General features: G+C 46.4%; 1 protein-coding gene across 1 annotated transcript; it reads left to right on the top strand.

Annotated features, from left to right (window-relative positions):
• The first annotated feature begins 1,705 nt into the window (after positions 1 to 1,705).
• On the top strand, positions 1,706 to 20,970 carry SCNN1D (sodium channel epithelial 1 subunit delta). The gene is made up of 15 exons (XM_033079903.1): positions 1,706 to 2,212; positions 8,492 to 8,820; positions 9,103 to 9,239; positions 9,864 to 9,955; positions 10,610 to 10,803; positions 11,262 to 11,365; positions 12,481 to 12,644; positions 14,301 to 14,399; positions 15,570 to 15,687; positions 16,549 to 16,627; positions 16,936 to 16,993; positions 17,578 to 17,633; positions 18,139 to 18,211; positions 19,635 to 19,776; positions 20,948 to 20,970. Exons 2-15 carry the CDS (start codon positions 8,507 to 8,509, stop codon positions 20,968 to 20,970), a joined length of 1,653 nt encoding a protein of 550 aa, XP_032935794.1. The 5' UTR covers positions 1,706 to 2,212; positions 8,492 to 8,506.
• The last annotated feature ends 334 nt before the right edge of the window (positions 20,971 to 21,304 follow it).

Raw genomic sequence — 21,304 nt, 5'->3', positions numbered from 1 at the left:
TTCCGCTTCCGGTGCCGCCGTGGCGGAAGCGCTGAGGGGAGGGAGGGGAGCGCTGAGGGGAGGGAACGGGGCTCCTTGTCGCGACATAAAGCGATAAAAACGCGGGATGGCGGCACATCCCGAGCGGGAAGGGAGCGCAGGGTGGCTCAGGACATGGCAGCAATCCCGGCCTGGGCATGGGAGCGGTATCCGAACTGTGGCTGTGACAGATCCTGAGGGGAAAGGGACGAAATACATAAAGGGACAAACACAAAAAGCGTTGTGAGGCTTTTTGTGAGGCCTTGTGTGGGGAGCGGACTCACCCCTCCAAGAAATTCCAAATTTCAGGAAAAACAGCAGGGGAAGAACACAAACATCCCCTTCTGGAGGCCAATTGAGTGGATCACACGGGAAACTCAAATTATAAATTATCCGAGGGATAATTGGAGCCAGCAGTGGGTGACATCAGCTGGAGCTGCAAAGCCACTGCTGGGACATTCCAGCACTTTCCTGCTCCCACGTGTTCACTTCAGTTTGTTTTTTTCAACTCCCATCTTATAATTAAAGATTAAACAGAGCACAGTGGTGTCCCAAATGTGGAAATAATGTTAATAAACAGAGAACTGGGGTTTGGGGCTTCAAAATATGGAAATAAAGTTAATAAACAGAGCACAGGGGATGTGGGGTCTTCAAAATATGGGAATAAAGTTAATAAACAGAGCTCAGAGGTGTTTGTGGTGTCCCAGATAATTCCTGCAGGTTTGGATAAATCCAGAATTTCAGCCGTTGCTTTGGGGTTGGATCCTGTTTTGGGTGGAAAAGTTTCCCAAGGATCTCTTTTTTCCAAGGCACAGCTTTTCCCTGAGGCATTCCCTTCATCCAGAGGAACATTCCTGAATTTTTTTAAATCTTGCCCAGAGCTTTATTTGCAATTCCTGAGCTTTGTTTGCAATTCTCAACTCCGCCGCTGTGGGAGGAGGTTGGGGAATCCTCCAGGTGGAAAATAGGGAATCACAGCTGGATTTATCCCAAAAAAAAATTAAAAACAACCCCACAGCTCTTCCCTGAAACATTCCCTGCATCCATAGGAACATTCCCAAGTTTTTTAAATCTTTCACTGAGATTTATTTGCAATTCCTGAGCTTTGTGTGCGATTCCTGACTCCACTGGTGTGGGAGGAGGTTGGGGAATCCTCCAGGTGGAAAATACGGAATCACAGCTGGATTTATCCCAAAAAAAAAGCCACAGTTCTTCCCTGAGACATTCCCTGCATCCTGAGGAACATTCCTGAGTTTTTTAAATCTTGCCCAGAGCTTTGTTTGCAATTCCCAAGCTTTATTTGCAATTCCCAACTCCACTGCTGTGGGAGGAGGTTGGGGAATCCTCCAGGTGGAAAATATGGAATCACAACTGGATTTATCCCAAAAAAAAAGCCACAGTTCTTCCCTGAGACATTCCCTGTATCCAGAGGAACATTCCTGAGTTTTTTAAATCTTTCACTGAGATTTATTTGCAATTCCTGAGCTTTATTTGCAATTCCTGACTCTGCCGCTGTGGGAGGAGGTTGGGGAATCCTCCAGGTGGAAAACACGGAATCACAGCTGGATTTATCCCAAAAAAAAATCCTTTGTCAGGCTGGGAGAGGAAGGCCAGCTGCCATTATGTAATCCCCAGTTTTAATTAGGGTTTGCTAATGACTGCTCTGCCCTTGCGCACTCCGCTCCCGGTTTCTTCATCCCCTCCTTCCCTCGGTGCCGCTCTGGAGCTCCTCTCCTCTTCCTCATGAGCTTCCTGGATTGATGAACCCCTGGGAATTGCTGCCAATCCTTGGGGATCCGTTTTGGGGAGCGTTCCAGGAGCCAGCAGTGCTCCCCACCTCGTTTTCCAGGAGCTGGATTCGCTGCCTGGGGGATTTTTGGCTGGGTTCAGGCCGGGGGCGATGGAATCCCAGGATGGTTGCACCTTGCATGGCCACAGAGCAAGGAGCTCCTGGTGTTCCCCAAGCCTTGATTAGCTTGGAATTCCCTCAGCTCCTGCTGGATCTGATCCCAGATCAGGATCAAAACCCAGCCAGGATCTCACCCTGGGGACAGCTGGGGTTTGAGGGGGCGACGGATCCGCAGCGCTGATGAAGAACCGCGAGTGAAGAAACAGGAACAGGAAGAGAATCCCCAAAAAAACCCCAGAATTGTTATTCCAGAGGGATGCCAGGAGCAGCTGCAGCCTCAGGCAGGTGAGTGAGTGGAAATGAATGCTGGCTCACCCTCAAAGCAGCGGCATTTTGGATTTTAACCCCGTGCACCCAGGGCAGGGCTGACGTGGAGCCTGCTCATTCCACGGGGTAATTACGGAATATTTCCACTGATGATCAGCAGATTATTCACGTGCTCGTGGAGGATTTGCCCAGGAGTTTTTATTTTGGGGGATAAAAGGGAACCCAGCAGGGGTTAAGGGGTGTTCACCTCTGCCCAGAGCAGGTTTGGCAGCTTTGGGACGTGCAGAGACATCAGGCACGGATCCCTGGGAGGAATTCCAGACAAATCCCCCAGCCAGGCCTCAAAGCAGCACAGAAAAAGCAATTCTGGGATTCCCAGAGGGGAAAAAAAAGGAAATTCAGGGATTTCCAGAAGAAAAAATGCAAGTCAGGGATTCCCACAGGAAAATTTGGATGTGCAGAGCTCCACTGACATTCCAGGAGAGGAGGAAAACATCCAGAAAATGCAGGAATTCAGCACAAAAAACAGTTCAGGGATTCCCAGAGGGAAAAAAAAAAAAACAAATCAGGGATTCCCAGAGGGAAAAAAAAAAAAGCAAATCAGGGATTCCCAGACATCCAGAAAATGCAGGAATTCAGCATAAAAAACAATTCTGGGATTTCCAGAGGAAAAAAAAGGAAATTCAGGGATTTCCAGAGGAAAAAAAAAAAATTCAAGGACTCCTCAGACTTCCAGAAAATGCAGGAATTCAGCACAAGAAGCAATTCAGGGATTTCTAGAGGAAAAAAAGCAATGTAGGGATTCCCACAGGAAAAAAAGTAATTCAGGGATTCCCACAGGAAAATTTGGGTGTGCAGAGCTCCACTGGCATTCCAGGAGAGGAGGAAAACATCCAGAAAATGCAGGAATTCAGCATAAAAAACAATTCTGGGATTCCCAGAGGAAAAAAAAAAAAAAGGAAATTCAGGGATTTCCAGATGAAAAAAACAATTCAGGGATTTCCAGAGGAAAATTTGGGCTGCAGAACTCCCCTGATTTTCCAGGAGAGGAGTAATTTCACGATTATAAGCCGCACCATTTTGACTAAAATTTTGGTCCGAACCCAAAGTGCGACTTATACTCAGTGCAGCTTAAAATCGTGAAATTACTGTACTTTAATTACCTGTCTTACCGTAATTACCGAAACCGCCGTCATTAATGCTATTACCGTATTTAACCATAATTCAAAAAATTACCATAATTACGGTAACCGCGGCAATATACGGTAAAATACGGTAGTTACGGCAATATACGCGTAATCACGGTCGCTGCGGCAATATACGGTAAAATACGGTGGTTGCGGCACTACACGGCAAATTACGGTAGCTGCGGCGCTATACTATGAATTACAGTAGCTGCGGCAACATACGCTAAATTACGGTAGCTACGGCAATATACAGTAAATTACGGTAGCTGCGGCGACATACGGGTAATTACGGTAGCTGCGGCAATATACAGTAAATTACGGTAGCTGCGGCAATATACGGTAAATTACGGTAGCTGCGGCAATATACGGTAAATTACGGTGGCTACCGTAATTTCGCGTATATTGTCGCATCTACCGTAATTTAGCATATATTGCCGCAGTTTAGCATATATTGCCGCAGTTACCGTAATTTACCGTATAGTGCTGCAGCTACCATAATTTGTCTGAGATTACCGCAGCTACCATAATTACGTGTCTATTGCCACAGCTACCGTAATTTACCGTATATTGCCGCTCTCACACGAATTACCATAATTACCCAAATTACTGCAATTAACAAAATTACCGTAATTACAAAAATCGAGTGCCCCCACAACTCCTCCCAGTTCATCCCAGTGCCCCCATATTATATTGTCATAATTTAGTATTTATTGATCAGATAGCTGAGATTAATTTTATTTTCCTGCTAAGCCTGTAAAATAATTCATATAATATAATATAATGTAATATAATATAATGTAATATAATATAATATAATATGATATAATATAATATAATATAATATAATATAATATAATATAATATAATATAATATAATTAATATAATATAGTATAATATAATATAACATAATGTAATGTAATGTAATGTAATGTAATGTAATGTAATGCAATATAATATAATATAATATAATATAATATAATATAATATAATATAATATATTGTAACATAATACAATATAATATGCAATATAATGTAATGTAATGCAATGTAATATAATATAATACAATATAATATAATATAATGCAATATAATACAATATAATGTAATGTGATGTAGTATAATGTAATATAATATAATATAATAATCAGGTGTAGGGCCAAGGGCAGAGTTTGCACAGTTCATACCTGAAAACTTCCAAGCAAAATGTCAAAATTCCTAAATTTTCTTTACCTCTTCTGCCTTTATCCATTAAATATGATTTGATTGCATGAAAACCAACAAATTTATTTTCCCAGTGGGGAAAAGGAACCTTCTGGACATGTCCAGAGTTGCTGCTCCTCAGGACACACAAAACATTTCCTCCTTGCAAGCCCTAATCAACATTTCTTACTCAGAATTTCTAATTACAGCCCTGCAACCCCACGGGACTTTCTCAGGCCTCTTATCTCCAAAATCTCTGCATTTTGAAAAAAAAAAAAAAACAAAAAAACAAAACCACATTTTTAAGCAGTGAGGGATATTTTTTTTTTCCTTACTCTCTCAATTTAGGCTCCACAAAATGAACCAACAGAACTGGGATTTTTTTTTTTTTAATGATGCTGATCCAGTTTTATTGTTTTTTTCCTGTATTTCCTGAAGGAAAAAAAAAATTCCTGGAGGAAATTCCTGCTCCTTGTGCAATAATTCCACTCTCAGGGGTTGGTTGTTGCATTTTCCATTGCACAACGTGGGGTGAGGAGAGGAGGAAGTGACAGAATGAGGTTCCCAGTGCTGGCAGCTTTTTAATGAGGTTTTAGCTAATTAACTCGTCACACAGCTCTTAGTTTGGTTTGATTTCTTTTTTAAAATACAAGTTTCTAAAATAATGGGTTTTTTAAAAAATTTAAACCAGGTTTCAGGTGTACTCTGTGAAATTTCCTTTTAATATTAAGAGGGGTAGAGCTGATTAATAGGATTTGAATATTTTAAAAAATAATTTTTAAATTTAAGAGGAACATTCTGCGTGTTTTGGAATAAAATCCAGCATAAATCCAGTGTAAGTAGGATTGAAATCAGTCAAAATTCGGGGAGTTTGTCTCCCTTCACCTTTGTCCTTTCTCTCTTCTTTCTGAATCAAATTCACAAGAAATTTCCTGTTTTAATTTTTTTTTTTTGCAAACACTGACGTTTCACAGCTTCCAGTGGGAGAAAAAACACAGTTTGGAAAGGCAGGCTCTGATTTGGGGCTCTAAACTCCCTCTGGATCCCAAATATTCTTAATTTTCACATTTAAAAACTTCCTGCAGAGCCGTTTTCCACATGGGATTGGGATTGGAGATTGGGATTGGGATATTCTTGGAGAACCAGGAGGAAATCCAGATGGAGGAATTCAAGTCCTCGAGCACATCTTGATGGCTCCAATTCTCCAGGATCCTGCCAGACTCTGGAAAACAAGGAAAGAAGGCAGAAAGATCCTCCCTGGATGGGAAAATCCAGAGTGAGAAGGACAAAGATCCTTCCTGGATGGGAAAATCCGGAGTGGGAAGGAGAAAGATCCTCCCTGGATGGGAAAATCCAGAGTGGGAAGAATAGAGATCATGTAAAGATGGGAAAATCCAGAGTGAGAAGGACAAAGATCATTTAAAGATTGGAAAATCCAGAGTGGGAAGGACAGAGATCTTCCAAAAATGGGATGAAGATCCTCCCTAGGTGGGAAAATCTAGAGTGGGAAGGACAGAAATATTCCAAAAATGGGAAAATCCACAGTAGGAAGGACAATGACAGGAAAATCCAGAGTGGGAAGGACAAAGATGGGAAATCCAGAGTGATAAGGACAAAGATGGGAAATCCAGAGTGATAAGGACATCCTGACTCCCTGGTTGTTTCCCCAAAAACGATGACTCTGATAATGAGGGGAAAAAGTCAAGGTGAACACGCCAGCAGCACTTAAACCCAGCTTAACTCCGGCGTAAGCCCACGTTAACCCGTTTGTCCAGTTCTTTCACTTCCTATTATTCCCTGGATCGTGCTTTGAATAATTTCCATGATCTCTTCCTCAAGTCCTGCCCCTTTTGATGTCATCAATTCCATCCATAAAAGCTGGACAGCTCCAGGGCTCTGCACTCCCAAATCCCCCAGCTCTGGGCCAGGACTGGGCTCCTGCTCAGGTTTAAGTCCAGGTCTGGGTTTAGTGGCTTCTCTGCAGAATTTCTGCCAAGGTACACTGGGGAAGGGGCAGTAATTTGCTTATAATTCCATTTTTTTATTGAATTATGAAATTTATTTTTGTATTTGTTGTTATAAATGTTGGGTGCTGTTTTCCACATTCTTTCTGAATTTTTTAGCTTCGTTATGTTTTTATTTTTCATTCTATTTGTTTTAACAGTGCAGATTTAAACTTGATGAATTCATCCTAAACTTAAAATCCCACTCAGAATGCCTGAAAACTGAATTATCTCTGAAAACCAGGCTTTGTCTGGGGAGTTTTGGAGTCAAAATTAAAGATTTTAAAAATCTGTGTTTGATAAATTCCTTTAGCATTCATTTTGGGTAATTATTGCTTTTATTGCACATTTCCTCATGAGCAAGGAATAGATTATTTAAGCATTAATTTTGAGTAATTGTTAATTTTATTCCACATTTCCTCATGAGCAAGGAATAGATTATTTAAGCATTAATTTGGGGTAATTATTAATTTAATTCCACATTTCCTCCTGACCAAGAAGTAGATTCTTTTGGTGTTTATTTTGGGTAATTATTGCTTTTATTCCACATTTCCTCATTAACAAGGGGTAGATTATTTTAGCATTCATTTTGAGTAATAATTTTATTCCAGATTTCCTCATTAACAAGGGGTAGATTCTTTTACCATTCATTTTGGGTAATTATTCCTTTTATTCCACATTTCCTCATGGATAAAACCCCCAACCTTTAATTTCATTATCACAGAACCTCTCCCAACAACTCTTTAATTTCTTCTCTCCTCAATTTCTAACTCCATCCTTGTATCCCTATTTATTTTTATAAATATATATATATTTTTTTTATTTTAAATTTTTTTGATGTGGAGCTAAGGTTGTCCCAAAGTTTGGACTCAGTAAACTCCTGGGAATGTCGTAATGTGCTGGGTGATTCACAGGCTGCTGTCACTTGGGAATTCACACCTTCCTCCTGACATGTTCTGACATGGAACCGTGCCAACGTCACTCAGTGTCCCCAACTGCCACCAGAGCCACTTCTCCATGCTCAGAAAGGCTGGAATTATCCCTGGAGGAAAAAAAAAAAATTAAAATCTGGATTTTTATTGGGTTTTAAGCCGCTCTTTTGAGTGGTTTTCAGTTTCTGTGCTGCCTTTTCACTGCTGTAAAGTACAGGGTTAAATTCCTATTTATGTGGCAAAATTTATAACAGTAATTAATATTTTGGTGGTCTTCAGAAACCACCCCAGGGCTTTATTCAATTTTAGAATTTAATTCTAATTAATTCTAATTTGTCTCATCCCCTCTGTTCTTCCAGCTGAGGGTTTTTTCTCCATTTCCATCCCGAAATTCTTGTCTGCACCTCCAGTGTTTTCTCTTGGAGGAGAGTTCAGAGATAAATTCATCCTGTTTATTCTGCAGAATGGGAAAGGCTTCTTTGGAAAACGTTTCTTTGGAAAATCCTGTTTGGAAAACGCATTTTTGCAAAAGACCTCCTTGGAAAAGGCCTCTTTGGGAAAGGCTGTTTGGAAAACACATTTTTGGAAAAGTCTGTTTGGGAAAGGCCTGTTTCGAAAATGTTTTTTTGGAAAAGGCCTCTTTGGAAGAGGCTTGTTTGGAAAAGGTTTCTTTGGAAAAGGTTTCTTTGGAAAAGGCCTTGTTGGGAAAGGCCCATTTGGGAAAGGCCTGTTTGGAAGAGGCATGTTTGGAAAAGGCTTCTTTGGGAAAGGCCCGTTTGGGAAAGGCCTCGTTGGAAAAGGAATTTTTGGAAAACATTTCTTTGAAAAAGGCCTCTTTGGAAAAGGCATTTGGAAAAGGATTCTTTGGAAAAGGTTTCTTTGAAAAATCCTATTTAGGAAAGGCATTTTTGCGAAAGACCTCCTTGGAAAAACTCTTCCCTCAGATTAACACGTTTTTCCCATTTATTTCCTAGGAAGACGTTTAGAGGATGGAAGTTGAGGAAGCAGCAGCAGCGAGGCAGGAAGGGCTGCTGGAGCTCTACGGCTCCTTCAGGGAGATGTTTGAGTTTTTCTGCAAGAACACCACGATCCACGGCACGGTGCGGCTGGTGAGCTCGGGCGGCACGCGGGGCAAGAGGGCGCTCTGGACGCTGCTGCTGCTGGCCAGCCTGGCCATGCTCTACTGGCAGTTCGCCCTCATGTTCAGCCAGTTCTGGGCCTACCCCGTGGTGCTCACCATGTCCATGCACTCCGAGCCCAAAATGTTCCCGGCTGTCACCGTCTGCAACCTGGATCCTTACAGGTAACAGCACGCCCAGCTGGAATAACAGAAATTTCATGTTGGTGTGAGGTGGTTAGTTTAATTTTTATTGTATTTTATTTTTATTAATTTAATTTTTAATTTAATTTAATTTAATTATTTTATTAATTTAATTCTTAATTTAATTTATTTATATTTATTGATTTAATTTTTGATTTATTTAATTTAATTTTATTTATTTTTATTTATGTAATTTTTAATTCAATTTATTTTATTTTATTCATTTTTTAAAAATTAATTTATAATTTAATTTATTTGCTGCAGGTTTGAGCCGGTCAGGGAACATCTGGAGCAGCTGGACAGGATGGCTGAGGAGTCCCTGAGCTTTCTGTATGGCAGCAGCTTCTCCTCGGAGCGCAGGTTCCGCCGGAAGGAGCGGAGCGGGAACGGGAACGGGAATGAGAATGGGAACGGCAACGGGAATGGCAACGGAAATGGGAATGGAAACAGGAATGGAAACAGGAATGGGAACAGGAATGGGAACAGGAATGAGAATGGGAACAGGATTGGGAACATCAACGGGAACATCAACTTGAATGGGAATGGGAACAGCAACGGCAACGGAAACAGGAACGGCAACGGGAACGAGAATGGGAATGGGAATGGCAACGAAAACAGGAACAGGAATGAGAATGAGAACATCAATGAGAATGGAAATGGGAATGTCAGTGAGAACAGGAATGGAAACAGGAACGTCAACGTCAATGGGAATGGAAACGGGAACATCAACGGGAATGGGAACGGAAATGAGAATGGAAACGGGAACATCAATGGGAATGGGAACGGAAATGAAAACAGGAACATCAACAGGAACATCAATGGCAACATCAGCAGGAACAGAAATGGGAATGGAAACAGGAACATCAATGGGAATGGGAACATCGACGGGAATGTCGGCAGGAACAGAAATGGAAATGGGAACGTCAACGGGAGTGTCGACAGGAACGGGAATGTCAACGGGAATGGAAACGTCAATGGGAACAGCAATGGAAATGGGAATGGGAACGTCAACGGGAATGTCAGCAGCTCTGGATTCCAGCTCAGCCACAACTTCTCCCTGGTCAGGGTGGTCGAGATCAGGGCAGGGAGGAAACGTTCCAGCGTGGGGTTCCGACTGGTGAGGGGTCAGGGACGGGGGAACGGGGAGGGGAGGGGGTTCACACCAAAATTCCTGGGGATGGGATTCACCCCAAATTATCTGGGGAAGAGAATGAGGATTCACCCCAAAATTCCTGGATGGGGATTAGGATTTGCCCCAAAATTCCTAGGAATGGGGATTGAGTTTTGCCCCAAAATACTTGGATTGCCCTGTCCTGGAGTCTCTCACCTGCAATTTTGGGGTGATTTTTGTCCTCTGCCCTGTCCTTGCCCACCCAAACTTCCTCCAGAACCTGACACAGTTCCCCTGAGTAAGAACAGAGAAATTCCCTCTGGGATCTGCTCATAATTCTGGAGAGAATTCCCAAATTTCAATCCCAAACTCCTCCCTCCTGCCTCTTCCCCTGACATTCATCATATCCCTTCAATAACCCAAATTTTCCCTTTGGTGTGAAAACAACAATTCCCCTCCTACCCTTTTCCCTGATAGACTGATTTTTTTTTTCCTATCTCCCACCTTTTCCCTGATACACTGAATTTTTTTTCCTGTCTCCCACCTTTCCCCTGATACACTGAATTTTTTCCTGTTTTCCACCTTTCCCCTGATACACTGAATTTTTTTCCTGTTTTCCACCTTTCCCCTGATACACTGAATATTTTTCCTGTCTCCCAGTGCAATTCCACAGGTGGGAATTGCTTCTACAAGAGCTATTCCTCGGGCCTGGATGCCATCCTGGAGTGGTACAGGTTCCACTACATGAACATCATGGCCCAGGTGCCCCTTGTCACAAACACTTCCCAGCACCAGCAGCACCTGCAGGACATGATTTACTCCTGCCAGTACGATGGGGAGCCCTGCAGGCCCAGGTGGGTGCAAATCAACATTTCCAGGCAATTAACAGCTCATTTAACACATCCCAATTTAAATTAAATTATCAAAATTAAATAATCTAAATTCATATTTTTAATTCATACTCAGATTTAAAACTCCATCAAATTTCTCTTGATTTTCCAGTGATTCTTTTCACTCTCACCACCCAGTTTTTCAGAGCTGCCACACTTTTAGCAGCTCATTCCCATTTTCCCAAACACATCCCAATTTAAATTAAATAATTTGAATTCATACTCATAATTCACACTCATCATTAAAACTCCACCAAATCTCTTTCGATTTTCCAGTGATTTTGTTCATTTGCAGCACACCCAGTTTTTGGGAGCTGTTGCACTTTTTGCAGCTCATTCCCAATTTCCCAAACACATCCAAGTCTTAATTATTTAATAAATTAAATAATTAAAACTCCATCAAGTTTTTCTTGCTTTCCCAGTGATTTTGTTCACTTCCACCACCCAGCTTTTGGGAGCTGCTACACTTTTAACAGCAAGGGGACAGATCCCTTCTGGACAGCCACAAAACCAGGAATTCCTTATGGTGAGTGAGCTGCCAAAAACGGGGCTGGCCCTGTCCCCAACCCCTGTCCCCAATCCCTGTGTGTGTCCCCAATCCCTGTGTGTGTCCCCAATCCCTGTGTGTGTCCCCAGTCCCTGTCTGTGTCCAGGGCTGTCCCTGTCCCCAACTCCTGTCCCCAGTCCCTGTCTCCAATCTCTGTCGGTGTCCTAGGGCTGTCCCTGTCTCCAATCCCTGTCCCCAATCCCTGTCTGTGTCCCCAGTCCCTGTCCCCAGTCCCTGTCCCTGTCCCAGGGCTGTCCCCAATCCCTGTCCAGGGCTGTCCCTGTCCCCAATCCCTGTCCCTGTCCCCAATCCCAGTCCCTATCTCCAATCCCTGTCCCAGTGCTGTCCCTGCGCCCTGAACTGTCCCCAGTCCCAGTCCCTGACCCCAACCCCTATCCCTGTCCCCAATTTCCTGTCCCTGTCCCTATCCCCATTTCCTTGTCCTTGTCCCCAATCCCTGTCCCTGTCTCCAGTCTCAGTCCCTGTCCCAGAGCTGTCCCTGTCCCCATCACTATCCCCATTTCCCTGTCCCCAGTCCCTGTCCCTGTCCCCAGTCCCTGTCCCCAGTCCCTGTCCCTGTCCTTGTCCCAGGGCTGTCCCTGCTGCTCAGGGCGCAGCAGAGGGCTCAGCTCCCGCTGCTGTCCCCCTAATCCCTGTCCCTGTCCCCAATCCCTGTCCCTATCCCCATTTTCCTGTCCCCAATCCCTGTCCCTGTCCCCAATCCCTGTCCCTATCCCCATTTCCCTGTCCCCAATCCCTGTCCCTGTCCCTATCCACATTTCCCTGTCCCTGTCCCCAGGGTTGTCCCTGCTGCTCAGGGCCCAGCAGAGGGCTCAGCTGCCCCTGCTGTCCCCAATTCCCTGTCTCCAATCCCTGTCCTTGTCCCCAGGGCTGTCCCTGCTGCTCAGGGCTCAGCAGAGGGCTCAGCTGCCACTGCTGTCCCCCCAATCCCTGTCCCTGTCCCTATCCCCGTTTCCCTGTCCCTGTCCCCAATCCCTGTCCCTGTCCCCAGGGCTGTCCCTGCTGCTCAGCGCTCAGCAGAGGGCTCAGCTGCCCCTGCTGTCCCCAATCCCTGTCCCTGTCCCTGTCCCCAGGGCTGTCCCTGCTGCTCAGGGCTCAGCAGAGGGCTCAGCTGCCCCTGCTGTCCCCCCTGGCCGGGCTGAGGGTGCTGATCCACCGGCACAACCAGAGCCCCTTCCTGGAGCACGAGGGCTTCGACATCCGCCCGGGCATCGCCACCGCCATCGCCATCCGCCAGGTGGGCACTGCCACCCCAGTGTCCCCTCGGGTGTCCCACGGGGGTGGGAGTGTCCCTTCAGGTATCCCATGGGTGTGGGGTGTCCCCTCTGGGGGTACAGGGACACTCAGCAGCAGGTTGGCACTGCCCCAGGGGTGGCAATGTCCCCTCAGGTGGCACAGGGACACCCAGCAGCAGCTCTGGCAATGTCCCCAGGCTGGCACAGGGTCCCCAGGGTGGCACAGGGACACTCAGCAGCTCTGGCACTGCCCCAGGAGTGGCACAGGGACACCCAAGGGTGGCACAGGGACACCCAGCAGCAGGTTGGCACTGCTCCAGGGGTTGCAATGTCCCCAGGGGTGGCACAGGGACACCCAGCAGCAGGTTGGCACTGTCCCCAGGCTAGCACAGGGTCCCCAGGGTGGCACAGGGACACTCAGCAGCTCTGGCACTGCCCCAGGGGTGGCACAGGGACACCCAAGGGTGGCACAGAGACACCCAGCAGCTCTGGCACTGTCCCCAGGGGTGGCACTGTCCCCAGGGGTGGCACAGGGACACCCAGCAGCTCTGGCAATGTCCCCTCAGGTGGCACAGGGACACCCAGCAGCAGCTCTGGCACTGCCCCAGGGGTGGCACAGGGTTCCCAGTGTGGCACAGGGACACCCAGCAGCAGCTCTGGCAATGTCCCCAGGCTGGCACAGGGTCCCCAGGGTGGCACAGGGACACTCAGTAGCTCTGGCACTGCCCCAGGAGTGGCACAGGGACACCCAGGAGTGGCACAGGGACACCCAGGGGTGGCACAGGGACACCCAGCAGCAGGTTGGCACTGCCCCAGGGGTGGCAATGTCCCCTCAGGTGGCACAGGGACACCCAGCAGCAGCTCTGGCACTGTCCCCAGGCTGGCACAGGGTCCCCAGGCTGGCACAGGGTCCCCAGGGTGGCACAGGGACACTCAGCAGCTCTGGCACTGCCCCAGGAGTGGCACAGGGACACCCAGGGGTGGCACAGGGACACCCAGCAGCAGGTTGACACTATCCCAGGGGTGGCACTGTCCCCAGGGGTGGCACAGGGACACCCAGGAGCTCTGGCACTGCCCCAGGAGTGGCACAGGGACACCCAGGAGTGGCACAGGGACACCCAGGGGTGGCACAGGGACACCCAGCAGCTCTGGCACTGTCCCCAGGGGTGGCACAGGGTCCCCATGTGGCACAGGGACACCCAGCAGCAGGTTGGCACTGCACCAGAGGTGGCACTGTCCCCGGGGGTGGCACAGGGACACCCAGGAGCTCTGGCACTGCCCCAGGAGTGGCACAGGGACACCCAGGGGTGGCACAGGGACACCCAGCAGCTCTGGCACTGTCCCCAGGGGTGGCACAGGGTCCCCAGGGTGGCACAGGGACACCCAGGAGCTCTGGCACTGTCCCCAGAGGTGCTACAGGGACACCCAGGAGCTCTGGCACTGTCCCCAGGGGTGGCACTTTCCCCAGGCTGGCCCAGGCCCAGCTTTCCCTGCTGTCAATTATCACGGCCCAGCTCTGCTCTCCTTCATTCCCTGCCCTCCCTGCTGCCTGCACTGAGTCCAGCAGGTGATGGCTGCCTCTAATTAACCCCGCTAATTAATCACTCAGCACTCCAATTAATTACCCCTGCTAATGAATCCCTCGGGCTGTGCCGCAGGACGAGGTGAATCGCCTGGGTGGCAACTACGGCAAATGCACCACGGACGGGAGAGACGTGGCCGTGGAGCTGCTCTACAACAGCTCCTACAGCCTGCAGGTACAGACCCGGCCTAGCTGAGCCCAGCTTAGCCAGACCTGACCTAGCTGACCCTGGCTCAGCCAGACACGGCCTAGCTGAGCCCGGCTCAGCCAGACTCAATGTCTTAGTTTGGAGGACAGGTGTGTGCTGAGAAAGGCAGGAGCTTCTCTTTGAAATGGAGAATGTAAACCCCCTCCCTCCAAATTATTATAATTTTGAAATCAAGGGGCTCTCAGGCAAAGATATGGGAATTAGGAATAACAGTTCTTTACTAGGGAAATTAAAATAGAAATACAGCACTACAAAGAACAAACCCCAAACCCTGACACAGTCAGAGTACAACCTGACACCCATCAGTCAGGCAGGGTGTTGGCAGCAGTCCCATCCCATGGTGGCTGCATCCTCCTGCAGTGACAGATGTGGCTCAGTTGGAGCAGTGCTCCTGTACAAGGTGCAGTTTCCCTCCGGAGCTCCAGTGGGGATGTGGAGCAATCCCGGTTTCCCTCTGGAGTCCAGTGGAGAAAGGGGCTCCCTTAGTGTCCCAAAACCTCTGTTTTTATCTTGGTAAGAAATGTTGGGCTCTTCCCCCTGGCTGGAGCAACTCCCAATGGGATGCAGTAATTTTATCAGTGCCACAGTGGGACTCAATGGCCATGAGCAGAAAATGACTGGCTGGAGGAAGGATGGGCTGTGAAAAGATAAAGAACAATGCCCTGCCTGGTTTATAAAACATGGCCATGAACAGGAGATATCTCCTTTGGAAATAAAGAACACTGCCCCAGCTGGTTTCAATGGATGCCCATTAGCAGAATATCTCCCACAGAGATCAGGATCACTGCCCCACCCTGCACAGATGGTGACAGAACAGACACCTTTGATCACATCCTGTGTTGTAACCCAAGACACTCAGTTCAGCCAGACCCAGCTCAGTGAAACCTGGCTCAAACAAACCCAGCTCAACCAAGCCCAGTTCAGCCATGCTGGAGCTGCTCTACAACAATTCCTACACCCTGCAGTACAGACCTGGCCTAGCTGAGCCTGGTTTAGCCAATCCCAACTCGGATGTGGAGATTTTTTTTGTTTCATTCAGAATTTTTTGCCCTTTTCTCCTAAGAGCATCCTAGAGATTCAGGATTTTTTTTTTTTTTGCTTTATCCCATTTATTTTTTTCCCTTTTCCCCACCCCAGGCCTGCCTGCACTCGTGTTTCCAGCAGCTGATGCTGCGGCGCTGTGGCTGTGGTTATTATTATTACCCGCTGCCCGCCGGGGCCCGGCACTGCGACTACGGCCGGCACCCAGGCTGGGGTGAGTGCAGTAGGGAATGGGAACTCCTGGGAGAAAAAATCCATGGGAATTCCTGGAAAAAAATACATGGGAACGCCTGGGGAATCATCCATGGGAATTCCTGAATTCGTGGGGAATCATTGCTGGGAATTCCTGGGGATAATCCATGGGAATTCCTGGGGAATAATCCATGGGAATTCCTGAAATCCCTGGGGAATAATCCATGGGAATCCCTGGGGAATAATCCTTGGGAATTCCTGGGGATAATCTACGGGAATTCCTGGGGAATAATCCATGGGAATTCCTGGGGAAACATCCATGGGAATTCCTGAAATCCCTGGGGAATAATCCATGGGAATTGCTGAAATCCTGGGGAAAAAATCCATGGTTATTCACAGGGCATAATCCTTGAGAATTGCTGTGATTAATCCATGGGAATTCCTGGGGATAATCCACGGGAATTCCTGGGGATAATCAATGGGAAATCCTGAAATCCTGGGGAATAATCTATGGGAATTCCTGGAGAATAATCCATGGGAATTCCTGGTTATAATCCATGGGAATTCCTGGGGAATAATCCATGGGAATTCCTGGGGATAATCAATGGGAAATCCTGAAATCCTGGGGAATAATCCATGGGAATTCCTGGGGAATAATCCATGGGAATTCCTGAAATCCCTGGGGAATAATCCATGGGAATTCCTGGGGAATAATCTATGGGAATTCCTGGAGAATAATCCATGGGAATTCCTGGTTATAATCCATGGGAATTCCTGGGGATAATCCATGGGAATTCCTGAAATTCCTGGGGAATAATCCATGGGAATTCCAGAGGGATAATCCATGGGAATTCCTGGGGATAATTCCTGTTCCTTTTCCCAGGTCACTGCTTTTACCAGCTCTACTCCCGACTCCGGAATCACCGCCTGAACTGCTTCGAGCAGTGCCCCAAACCCTGCAGGTGAGCCCAAAACCCCACAGGTGAGCCCCAAAAACCCCACAGGTGAGCCCCAAAAACCCCACAGGTGAGCCCCAAACCCCTGGGGAAATCCTGGAATTCCCTGGGAAATTCAGGGATCACTGTTTCATCCAGAAATCCCCAGGATTTTGCCACCACTCTGATTTCCCACCTGACCTGAGCAGTTCCTGGGTTGATTTTGGGAAGTTTTTGCCTGGGTTGGGGGGAGCTGCCCTGGGAATTTTCTGGGATTCTGGGAATTCTCGTGGGGAGATGCTGCTGGTGAGAATTCCTGGATTTTCTCTCCCCAGGGAATCCCTGTACAAGGTCTCAGCTGGCACAGCCAAGTGGCCCTCGGCAAAATCCCAGGTACAGAACTCCAGCAGGAACATCCCAGTGGGGAATATTCCAGAAACATTCCAGTGGGGAATATTCCAGAAACAATAATTCCAGAAACAAACATTCCAGTGGGGAATATTCCAGAAACAATAATTCCAGAAACAAACATTCCAGTGGGGAATATTCCAGAAACAATAATTCCAGAAACAAACATTCCAATGGGGAATATTCCAGAAACAATAATTCAAAAAACAAACATTCCAGTGGGGAATATTCCAGAAACAAACATTCCAGTAGAGAATATTCCAGAAACAAAGATTCCAGTAGAGAATATTCCAGAAACAAACATTCCAGTAACAAACATTCCAATAACAAATATTCCAATAATGAATATTCCAATAACAAATATTCAAATGGAAACATTCCAATAGAAATATTCCAATAATGAATATCCCATTAGCAAATATCCCACTAATTGCCATCCCACTAACAAATATCCCACTAATTATCATCCCACTGATGAATATTCTCATCATTCCCACCCCCCTAAAGAGTGTTCCCATAATTAATTCCCACCCCACTAATGAATATCCCATAATTAATTCCCCCCACAGGACTGGGTGCGCCAGGCCCTGAGGCACCAGAACGGGATCAGCTCCAACAGCAGCAGGTGAGGCACAGACCCCAAATAAACCCCAAATAAACCCCTAAATAAACCCTAAATAAACCCTAAATAAACTCCAAACAAACCCCAAATAAACCCTAAATAAACCCCAAATAAACCCCAAAAAAACCCTAAATAAACCCCAAATAAACCCTAAATAAACAGCAAATAAACCCTAAATAAACCCCGAACAAACCCTAAATAAATCCCCCCAATAAATCCCCAATAAACACCCAATAAATCCCCAAATAAACCCTAAATAAACCTCAAATAAACCCTAAATAAAACCTAAATAAATCCACAATAAATCCTAAATAAACACTAAATAAACCCTAAATAAACCCCCCCCAATAAACACCCAATAAATCCCCAAATAAACCCGAAATAAACAGCAAATAAACCCGAAATAAATCCCCAATAAATCCCCGGTGTGTCCCAGTCCCTCTGTCCGTGTCCCAGTCCCTCTGGCAGTGTCCCAGTGCCACTGGCAGTGTCCCCTCTGTCCCCCCAGGGCCATTGCCAAGGTCTCCATCTTCTACCAGCAGCTGAACTCGCAGGCCGTGCACGAGGCCCCGCTGCTCTCGGTCAGTGCCACATTTTTCATTTCATTTTATATCAAATTCCTCCTCTGGAAATTCCTTTTATACTGAATAGAAATCTTTATACTTACTTATTTTGGTGGTAGTATTAATGATTTCTTTTATTTCGATTTTTTTTCTTTTTTGGGGGGGGTTTTCCAGGATTACCTGCTGCTGTCCCTGGTTGATATTTTTTGGTTTTTTGTGTTTAGGAGAAAGTGCTGCTATCCCTGGCTGATATTTATTTTTTTTTAGAACGTGCTGCTGTCCCTGATTTATTTTTTTGTTTTCCAGGAGAATGTGCTGCTGTCCCTGAGTGATATTTTTTTATATATATTTTCAGAAGAACATGCTGCTGTTCCTGATTTATTTTTTCTGTTTTTTAGGAGAACCTGCTGCTGTCCCTGTTTTTTTGTTTGTTTGTTTGTTTTTAGGAGAATGTGCTGCTGTCCCTGTTGATATTTTTTGGTTTTTTGTTTCCAGGAGAATGTGCTGCTGTCCCTGTTGGTATTTATATTTTTATTTTTTTGTTGTTTTTAGGAGAATGTGCTGCTGTCCCTGTTGATATTTTTTGTTTGTATATTTTCAGGAGAACATGCTGCTGTCCCTGTTCATATTTTTATTTTTTTGTTTGTTTGTTTGTTTTCAGGAGAATGTGTTTCTGTCCCTGTTGTTATATTTTTTGCTTGTTTGTTTTTAGGAGAATGTGCTGCTGTCCCTGTTGATATTTATTTTTCTGTATATTTTCAGGAGAACCTGCTGCTGTCCATGTTGATTTTTATTTTGGTTTGTTTTTAGGAGAACCTGCTTCTGTTCCTGTTGATACTTATTTTTTGTATATTTTCAGGAGAACGTGCTGCTGTCCCTGATTTATTTTTTTTGTTTTTAGGAGAACGTGCTGCTGTCCTTGTTAATATTTTTATTTTTTGTTTCCAGGAGAACCTACTGCTGTCCCTGTTGATATTTTTCTTTTTTGTTTTTAGGAGAACGTGGTGCTGTCCCTGTTAATATTTTTTTGTTGTTGTTGTTTCCAGGAGAACCTGTTGCTGTCCCTGTTGATATTTTTATTTTTTGTTTCCAGGAGAACGTGCTGCTGTCCCTGTTGATATTTATATTTGTATATTTTCAGGAGAACATGCTGCTGTCCCTGTTGATATTTTTATTTTTTTTGTTTCCAGGAGAATGTGCTGCTGTCCCTGTTGATATTTATTTTTGTATATTTTCAGGAGAACGTGTTTCTGTCCATTTTGATAATTTTTGTTTGTATATTTTCAGGAGAACGTGCTGCTGTCCCTGTTAATATTTTTTGTTTGTTTGTTTGTTTGTTTTTAGGAGAACGTGCTGCTGTCCCTGTTGATATTTTTATTTTTTGTTTTTAGGAGAACGTGCTGCTGTCCCTGTTGATATTTTTATTTTTTTTTGTTTTCAGGAGAACGTGCTGCTGTCCCGCATGGGCAGCCAGTGGAGTCTCTGGTTCGGCTCCTCGGTGCTGTCGGTGCTGGAGGTGCTGGAGCTGCTCCTGGACTCGCTGCTGCTGTCGCTGCTGCTGTGCTGCCAGAGGCTGCGGGGGGGCAGGAGGGGAGCCCCAAACCCTGCCCCAGGAACCCCAAAATCCCCAGAAACAACCCCAGAAACAACCTCAGAAACAACCACAGAAATCTCAGAAACCCCAGAAAGCCACCTGGCCCTGGAGAGCTGCAGGGAGGGGGCACCGGGATCGGGAATTTTGGGGCAGGATTTGGGTTTAGGGCAGGATTTGGAGCTGGGTTTGGGACAGGGTTTAGGGCAGGGTCAAAATTTGGGGCAGGATTTGGAGCTGGGTTTGGGACAGGGTTTAGGGCAGGGTCAAAATTTGGGGCAGGATTTGGGGTTGGGGCAGGATTTGGAGCTGGGTTTGGGGCATGGTTTGGGGAAGGATTTGGGGCAGGGTTTAGGACAGGGTCAGGATTTAGGGCAGGGTTTGGGACAGGATTTGGAGCTGGGTTTGGGACAGGGTCAGGATTTGGGGCAGGGTTTGGGACAGGATTTGGAGCTGGGTTTGGGACAGGGTTTAGGGCAGGGTCAAGATTTGGGGCAGGATTTGGAGCTGGGTTTGGGGCAGGGTCAGGATTTAGGGCAGGATTTGGGACAGGGTTTGGGTTTGAGGCAGAGTTTGGGACAGGGTCAGGATTTGGGGCTGGGTTGGGGGCAGGATTTGGGTTTGGGGAAGGATTTAGGACAGGGTTTGGGACAGGATTTGGGGCTTGGGCAGGGTTTGGGCCATGGTTTGGGGCAGAATTTAGGGCAGGGTTTGGGGCAGGGTTTGGGTTTGGGGCAGAGTTTGGGACAGGAACCCAGAGCTGAGGGGGTTTGGTGACCATGGAGAGGATGGGAATTCCCAAAATTCTGTGGGAAAGATTCCAGGGATATCCTGGATCCACAGCTGGGCATGGAAATGCTTGGAATTCTGATCCTGCTGGAAAAGTCACAGGGATGTCCTGGATCCACAGCCGGGAACTCTTGAGGGTGGCAGTGCTTGGAATTCCCAAAATTCTGTGGGAAAAGTGCCAGGGATGTCCTGGATCCACAGCTGGGAGTTCCTTGAGCATGGAAATGTTTGGAATCCACAGCTGGGCATGGAAATGTTTGGAATTCTCAAAATTCTGTGGGAAGGGATTCCAGGGATGTCCTGGATCCTGTCCTGGGAGCTCCCTGAGCATGGAAATGTTTGGAATTCTCAAAATTCTGTGGGAAATGTGACAGGAAAGTCCTGGATCCACAGCTGAGCGTGGCAGTGCTTGGAGTTCCCAAAATTTTGTGGGAATGTTACTCCTCCTTCCCTCTGCTCTGATCCCACCTGGAATTGCTAAATTCCTTCTTCCCCCTGAGCTCTGATCCCTGGAATTCCCAAATTCTTCCTCTTGGGGCTCTGATCTTACCTGGAATTCCTAAACTCCTTCTTCCCTCTCTCTGATCCCTCCTGGAATTCCCAAATTCTTCTCTGGGCTCTGATCCCTGGAATTCCCAAATTCCTCCTTCCCTTTGATCCCCCCTGGAATTCCCAAATTCCTCCTCCTGGGGCTCTGATCCCTGAAATTCCCAAACTCCTCCTTCCCTTTG

Source organism: Catharus ustulatus, chromosome 24 (assembly GCF_009819885.2).
Source record: "Catharus ustulatus isolate bCatUst1 chromosome 24, bCatUst1.pri.v2, whole genome shotgun sequence".
Taxonomy (NCBI): domain Eukaryota; kingdom Metazoa; phylum Chordata; class Aves; order Passeriformes; family Turdidae; genus Catharus; species Catharus ustulatus.
Note: the sequence above shows the minus strand (reverse complement) of the source record. Positions and strands in the feature narration are given on the sequence as shown.